The sequence below is a fragment of the Phyllostomus discolor genome, chromosome 6, assembly GCF_004126475.2.
Source record: "Phyllostomus discolor isolate MPI-MPIP mPhyDis1 chromosome 6, mPhyDis1.pri.v3, whole genome shotgun sequence".
In the NCBI taxonomy this organism is placed as follows: domain Eukaryota; kingdom Metazoa; phylum Chordata; class Mammalia; order Chiroptera; family Phyllostomidae; genus Phyllostomus; species Phyllostomus discolor.
In genome coordinates this window covers 69454275-69462630 of record NC_040908.2, presented here as the reverse complement: position 1 = coordinate 69462630, position 8356 = coordinate 69454275, and the positions used below count along the sequence as shown (strand labels likewise).

At 43.9% G+C, this 8356-nt stretch overlaps 1 protein-coding gene across 13 annotated transcripts in view; it reads right to left on the bottom strand.

Moving 5' to 3' along the window:
• Positions 1 to 273: 273 nt before the first annotated feature.
• KANSL3 (KAT8 regulatory NSL complex subunit 3) overlaps positions 274 to 8356 on the bottom strand; it is a 43099-nt gene continuing 35016 nt past the window's right edge. For 11 of the 13 annotated variants that reach the window (XM_036028316.1, XM_028514669.2, XM_028514675.2 and 8 more), the window contains 2 exons: positions 7979 to 8112; positions 274 to 3922 (listed from right to left, as the gene is read on the bottom strand). In XM_036028316.1, coding sequence (XP_035884209.1) covers positions 3902 to 3922; positions 7979 to 8112 — 155 coding nt within the window. In that variant the 3' untranslated portion in view covers positions 274 to 3901. The remainder of the gene's footprint in view (positions 3923 to 7978; positions 8113 to 8356) is intronic. The other 2 variants (XR_003684801.2, XR_003684800.2) reach the window with 1 other exon arrangement.

The following is an 8356-nucleotide window of genomic DNA, read 5'->3' as shown; positions in this document are numbered from 1 at the left end:
AAAGACCTGCCACCCACAAAAAACACTGAAGCTTAAAAGTCCTATAACAGGACCAAAGCTGGTTCCTAGTCAGTTGAGGTCAGGAGGCAAGTAGCAGAAACTGTCAGGTCCTGTCTGTGAGAGCACCTATGGGGAGAGGATTCCCTTTATGAACTACTGTATTTTGTTGTGTATAATGTGTTCCTGTGTAAGATGTGCACCCACACTTTGGCCCCAAACTTTCAGGAAAAATATCTTTTAATTTTTTAATCATTTATATTTAGGCACTTTTTGGTATTATAAAGGAATTTTAGCATTTATTTCTGAACATATTACGGTACAAGAAATTTCATGTAGTGAATGATTACAAAACACAAGAACAGATATAAGGTATTTCAGGTACTACCCATGTATAATGTGCACCCTTATTTTTCCCTCAAAAATGTGGGTAAAGTACACATTATACATGGCAAAATACAGTAATTTGGGTGCTGAATGGTTTCTGCTTCCTGCAACCACCAATCCTAACATATGCTTTAAAAAGGGAGCTAATAAGGTACCAAAGATTTTTCTGCATTATAATTTGCCATGGCCCTGGATACCCCTGAAGTTTAAGACAGCTATCATCTGAACCATCTAATTCCCATTTCTCACTTCATCTGACTCCCAAGTCAGTGAGAGTAGAGTTGGAAGGGAGAGAAACAGAAGGTCAGGTCTCCACTACATATGGTGATAAATGAGCCCACTTGTACTCAGTCTATCACAACTATGGTTTCCACCCACACAGGGTTCCAGTATGAAGGATGGGGGCCTGGAAGTTAAGGATTGGAGGAAAGGTCTTCTTGAATAGTTCACAAATAATCTGGAGCTTCGAATTCATTCACTCACTTCTTTATTTATCATAGGGGATGGAGATGTAGGATATATAATGGGATTTCAATTTCTCAGGACCTCACTTACTGACTCAGGCGAGTCCCACCACAGCAGCAGGAATCATGGTAGGCCGGGTGGGGCACAAACTGAAAAGGGTCACATGAAGGCCAAGCCACCATCTTCTCACCTCCTGGGTTAATCTCCACTTCTGGTCTCCCACCGCAGAACCTCAGCAAGTGCAGAGTAAAACAACAGACGCTAGTATCAGGCTGCCTGAGTTCTAATCCTGTTTCTGCCATTTCTTATGGTGTGATATCTCTATACCTCAGTCCTTTCACCTATGAAAAGGGAATTACAGTACCTACCTCATGGCACCAGCATCAGAGATGAGCATAGGAATTACCACAGTATCTCAGCTTTTATTTTTTGAGCCACTTCACTGGGTGGTTACCAGAAAAAAACATGAGAAGTCAGCTGAAAATAAATTGGAGTGATGCAAAAGTTGCTTTTATTTTTCAATTGTTTTTGTTACGTAAAAACACAACCGTCACAGTGGCTCAGTCTCTAACCCATCCAGCCCAGGACTGTTTTTGTGGTGGGGCCAAGAACGGACAGGTCTTCCTCCATCTTCTCAAGGCATGAGGACATCTCCCAGGAGTACAAATCCATCAACATGTATTTGTCGTCCAAGAATTTAACTAAAGCCTTCTTTATCCCTCAACATTTTGGCCAGTAGTATCCCCGTCTGAGGTTACAGACTCCAGGTCTGCTATGTGACAGAGGAAAGCTTCCTTTTACATTTCAAACAGTGTGGCTGGAGGAGACACATGAAATTGGGCAACATGATTCTATGGACTTCAATGACTTCCCCCTTTAGCCTGTCCCTCCGAGGTGAGGAATCCATGTTCTCACAACTCTCCTTCTCCAGTGTGGCATTCTTCAGGGTGTACAACTCAAGCTTCAGGAAGTCATCCATGGGAAGTACACTAGGAGTTACACGAAAGCAGGAAGATGCGTTAGTTGTTCCTCTGGCTCCAGCACACACTGAGCCAGTATCTTTCAGGAGCAGCCCTGCCAGCACTGTCTAGGCTGCATTCCCAAGTTAGGAATGGCTGCTTAGGGCCCTCTGCCTGTCCCAAATGATTCTAAAAGCTTCACATAGTCTCACAGTCCACCCTTCCTCAGGTCCTGTTGTTATTATTCTACCCATAAAGTTATCGATCCCCTGACCCACTGATACCTCTTTTAGATTTCATATCTTCTTCAAACTTACTGCCTCCTGAATTTCAGAAAGCAGTTTATCCACCAGCTAATGTAAGAATACAGTGTAGGGGGGTGGGGAGTGTAAGGGGACTAAATGGTAATAGAAAAAAATACAATAAAGGTTAAATAAAATAATAAAATATAAATCCGGGGAAAAAAAAGAATATAGCGTAATTCTATATCACCACCACTGAAACCAGCTCTGCAGCAGTCAGGGGGGAAGGGTATGTGTAAGACGTCATCTCCACTCTTGCCATACATATCCCCAGATCTGTTTCGTCTGAGACTCCTGCACACTGGGCACCCCTCCTAGCTGCTACTCAGACTGGAAGGTGAGGCTCCTGAACTGAATGCAGGTGGCCTGGTTTGGATATACACTGCACAAGGGTCAGGACCCTGGACCACAGTTGTGGCCATGGCACGCTATGGACCCTCCTGACCTAGAGGTACTGAACTGAGTCCATTGGGTTGCCTGACTTACCACCACAGTTGGAAACATTCTAGAGTATGGAAGAGAAGGGAGGCTGCTGTGGATAACGGGTTCTAAGCCAAATCTAAAACTACCTTTGCACACAAGTATTGTGAGGAGGGAAAGAGGAACTCCAAGTTCTAGCGTCAGTGATTACTTCTTCAGGAACCTCCACCTCCCAGGCTCAGGGTGGCACCAAGAGCCCTGTGCAGTAGTGTTGGTACCAATGATTTTCCCACTTTGAAGCAAGCAGACAAGTCATATAGGATAGAAGGAGAAACAATGAAGCATGACCTTCATCATCTTGATGCTTCTGGAACGGCCCAGATGTTAACTTAGCTGGTTTTCCCTGTTATACCTTTAAGCACTGGAGGGAGAGATTTTAGGGGTGAGAGTTGCATCCCTCTGACCTTGCAAATTCTTCTCTTCGCCAGTGGAAGAGCAATTCCTTAGGTACTAGACGCAAAGCCTCAAACCCAAACTATTTTCACTGCAGGACTTACTGATACATCCTCGAAGCTACTTCATTTGTTGTTCCATTGCTCTTCTTTAACCTTCCTGGACCAGCAGGTTTTCTGCCAACCATGATGGAAAAAAAAAGGGGCGGTTCCAGTGCTCATCTCCTAGCAACTGCTGCTCTTCACATGTGCATGGCCAATGGGACCGAGAGATGACAGCTTGGTTAGTTCTCTTTTCTCTCTCATGGATTTGAAATCAGGAATTCTTGGTCTCAGCAGGCTACTCTGATGTGGTTCCGAAGAGGAAGCTGCATGAGGAGCACTCTCTCATGCTACTCGATGAAGGCAGCGGCAATGTCCAAAACAAGCCCTTTTCATACTGACCAGCTGACTGGTAGGCCAGGATGACCTCTGTCCTCAGCAAAGGGCTCTCAATCTGAACCCCAGCAGGCATGGATCATGTGGATGTTTTCTCCAAACTTGGCATAGGGACACCACACACTTCCAAAAGGAGGTCCTTGATGAAATGCAATGAATGGTCCAACACTGCTACCTGGACAAATAACATCTAGTGCTAGTAACCCATTAACCGCCAAATCTTCTGAGGAGCCTGGGAATTCTGGGAACCAGACCTGTAGATGCTGGAGGAAGATGGTCCCCTTGCTGGCACCATATCACTTAGCCTAACAGTTTCAGAAGACCAGAGGCCCAACCCAAAGACGGTTGGCAGGGAGACAAAAATGAGTGTCTTAAAGATGTCTTCAGACAAGTGGACAGCTCAGTAGGACAGCATATGGACCCAGGGCTCACTGCAGCAGCCATCACCAATCTGGTAAAGGAAGACCATCACATGGCATCTTCAGGGCGTTGGAGGCAGGCGCTATGGCGGGAGAGGTAGCGAACAAGGGTCAGAACTTTGCCAGGTTAACACATCCAGATCCTCTGGCCCCTCCTCCCACTCCTGAGACTTATACCAAAGTAATTCTCAATAGGGAAAAAGCTGGGTGCACAAGGATGTGTGTTCCAGCAGCCAAGTGGTTTCCAGAATGTGGATGCTGTACTCAGAGACCCATCTCTACCATTTTCTAGGGCCAGTGGCTTCTGAGCTTCCTTTTCCTCATCTGTAAGATGACAGCATCTGTTTAACTACAAAGGTGAGCTCTTATTATGCATGAGGAAAGGGGAAATGTAGGAGAAGGAACCAGGTGAACATTAAGGGTGACATTGTTGAAGGGAGGTTTTCCATACTTGTGTGATGATGTCATTCTTTAGGTCTATCCATTTTTTAGGGGTTGTGGAGGGTGCCCTGAATTGCTGAGCCCTGAATTGCTGAGCTCAGGAAGAAAGAAGCAAGGTTGAGAGAGGTGGCCTTTTCTCACCAAGGTTCCCCCACTTCTAGATTTCACCTTTGGAAAACTCCTGAGGTCTGTGAGAATGCAGTAAAGAGAGGAGGATGGGGGGCCCAGGAGAGGAGGAATGAAGAGGGTCTGGCAATCAAAACTCAAAGGTGCTCCTCCCATGTGCTCACCCCACCCAAAGGCAGACTGTGCACAGGTGCTTACTTTGTCCTGGTTAGGATTACACCTGACAATGAGCCTACTCCCCAGGGGCTGCTATAGGTGACCAAAGGCAAGGATCCGTTCTCAGGACCCTGACACAGGCAAAGCAGTCTCTGCCCCCACTTCCTCCTCAGCTTTTCCACTGTAAAGAGGACATGATAGTTCAGCTCCATAAAGGAAACACACAGCAAATACCCATCAATGCCAGAAAGAAAACAGGTTAATTAAGTGCTTGCACAGACCTCAAGAGATATCTTAGTTGGTATTCACAGATGTTTTTATTTTTAAATTCATTCTGTCCATAAATATTGTAATATGTAACCCAAAAATAGAAAGGAACTATTTTTTCAAACTTTTAAATACCATTATCACATGTAAGAAGGTTAATAATTCCTTAATATCAACAATTATCCAGTTAGTGTTCAAATTTCCAAATGTTTTACAAATGTTATAAACGGGAGGTTTGTTTCTCAACTTAAAGGTTGAAAATTCATCTCCCAAAGCCTGCAGAGGTTCTGAGACAGCTCCTACTAATCCCACCACCACAAAAACTGCCAACTCACAAAACTAGGTGAGAAAACCAAAGCCCAGAGGGTCTGGGTGATTTGCCTGAAATGACACAGCTTGCTGAAGACAGAGGGCCTGACCATAGCCCAGTGTTTTCCATGGTATCATACTGTCTGGCAGTCTGAACACAGTAAGGTAACTGTTAGGTTTCAAGTCAGCAAGTCTTAATCTAATAATACCTCCTCTGTCTGTAATAAAAGAACCACCACTAGAACCCTCCTAGTAATTACACACCTATTTTACTAGGATAAAAACCAAGCTCTCAAGTTAATTCCCTCAGGTAGAAGTCAGATACTATCTTTATTTTGTGCTTCCACTGAGCTAGGAAGGATTCTCGACGTTCTCTAATCTCTTCCCAGCACTAACCAGCTCGCCCAGGCCACAGCAGGCCCAAAGGACCACTGAACAGAGAGCAGGGTGCCATGTGGTGGGGACCTGGTTCTAGTTGTGCATCACTGCACATCAGCAAGGTCACAACAGCCTGAAAACAGGCTGCTATGGCTTACAGGTCATTTTCATCAAACTGTCAAGGAACTGGTCATTCCTGTGCTATATAAATGTTTCAGAATATGAGGAAAACATAAAATACTTCCCATCTCATTCTATAAGGATAGAGTTATCCCCTTTATACAACTGGACAAGGAAAGCACACACCCACACAAAAGTAGGGGTGACTGAACGAAAACCACAGGCCAATCTCACTCATTAACATAGAAACAAAAATCGTAAGTGAAATAAAAGCAAATCAGAAGAGTGCTTTTCCTCTGAAACACTTAACTATGTGCATAGTAATCTAGAATGTGAGAGCAGCGATGGCAAATGAAGGAAGAATGAATGGACTTGACAGTTAGATCCTCATTTCACTTAGCACATAAAAATAAATTCCGAGTAGACTGAAAAGCAAGAGGTATACAAACAAACAAAAGCACTTCACAAAGCACAGTTTCAATACGAGATGAAGGGAAAGTTCTACACATGGGTGGTGGCGATGGCTGCGTAACAAGTGAGTATGCTGTATTACACTGAATTGTAAGCATGAAAGGGTAAAAATGGTAAATTGTACATATGTATATTTTACCACAATTTAAAAAATAAAATATAAAAAAGAAAATGCAAAATGATTATACTCTTACAGTGGGAAGGGCATACAGAAAAAGATTTGATGATTGCACTGTATAAAATATTTTAATGTCTGTATGAAAAGGATACAGAAACAAAAGTTAAAAGACATACATTTAATACTTCGATGGAAAGGAAAAAAAGGCAACTGGAATAAAGTATATGTGACTTGACTATATATAAAGCTGCTATAAAATAAACAGATGCAGAACATAACAGGCAATTCATAAAAGATATACAACCTCATAAATAATCAGGAAAATGCACATTAAAACAAGTTCACTTTTCACCCATCAAATCAATAAAATTAAAAATACTGATTTTCACAATTGGCAATGGTGTAGACAAACAGATTTTCTCATCACTGTGGCTTGAACAGTAAATCAGCAAAACATTTTGAAGGAACAATTAGTCAGCAGCTTCCAGGTGGCAGATTCATATACCCTTTACCTACTGGTCTCCAGCCTGTAGGAATCTCCCAGAGGTAAACAAAAACGATGACAAGGGTGTCCACTGCGCCATTTTTTATGATATCAGAAAACAAAATGTAACCTAACTCACTATCCATCAGGAGGCAGGGAAAACCCACTTTCTCACACTGTCCCTTGTCAGGTAGTCACCAACAAGACATAGGTAGGTCTCTTTGTAACCAACAGAGAAACATCCACAACATACTTTCTAAACAAAGGCTAGTTACAAAAATCCATATTTTGTGATCCCATTTTTGTCAAAAAATAAGAAAAATCTAGAAGGATGCACTGGCAAGCCACTATCAGTACTTATCATCTCTGGGAGTGGTCTCATGGGAAATTTGTACTAAATTACATTATTTCTATAATGTTTATATTACTGAAAATAAGCACAATCACTTTTGTAACTGAAAAAATAATGAACAGAATTAAAAAAATGAGAATACCTCCACCTCTCTGCAAAATGGCAAGGGGTGGGGCTATGACTCCCATGACTGCCAGGATACAACCCCTGTACAGAGGAGCTTCTGGGCCAGTCAGGAACTATCCTCTGTCAATCATGTCACCCCCATTCCCAGGTAAAGTTGGCGGTGGGAATGCCAGCACCAGGGCCAGCCTTGCGCCATAGTGTCCAGCACAGCACCTTTCCTGCATGGAAGGCCATGGCTGAAACAGTGGGTACTGAAGGAAAGCGCACTCCATACTGGACACAAATGACTGTTTTCTTTAATCTCTGATCTTTGCATGGCTCTCAGATCACCATGTAAGATTAGAAACATTTCACTTCAAAAAATCATAAAGGAAATCAGATCAGCTGAGAGGAACTAAAGGTGACTCCTGAGTAAGAGCTATCAAAAACCTAGTTGTGCTCCAAAAAGATGGCAGTGAGTGCCAAGATGTGGAAGGGCTCAATGCTGGAGAGCCTCTGCCACGACCTCTGCATGGTGATGCCGCAAAGGGGGGAGGAAAAGGGATGGAGAGGGAAAGTAAACAACACATCAAACACTAGGCACTGCAACACATAGGAACATTTTACCTAGTTAATCCTCACAACAGCCCAGGGAGTGTGACAGAAAAAGAAGCTCAAAGAGGTCCATGACTTGCTAACAGTTCCCAAACTACAAACCCTGAGTCTGGATTTGAATGTTATGCCTACAAACCCAGTGCACCAAAACTTCCCAATGCTGGAGCCTGTGTCCTTATCTTCCCCAGCAGACTCACCTGTGAGTTGGAGGGCAGCACCTGGGAGGTGGACTCCTCCGAGTGAGCTGCTCCCGGGCCCATGGGGCTCAGTGTGGTGATTCGGCTTGGTTGCCCACGTAGGGTCAGAGTAATGGTGGTGGGGACCTTCAAGCCTGAGAGAGAGAGAAAGAGCGTGGGACAGAGGTTTTTTTGTCACATCTCCACTTTCCTTTCTTGGGAGTTTCTTCCCCACCTAACACACCTCCCTCCACCCCACTCCTTGGCCTCCTCCCCAGCTGGGTCATCTACACCCTATCAGTCATTCTGAAAGGCCAAAAGGAAACAGCCCATGTTCTTTCAACCTCTCTGGGGGATGGACCCCCACAAGCTGAATTACTGAAGGTCAGTGCCAAGACC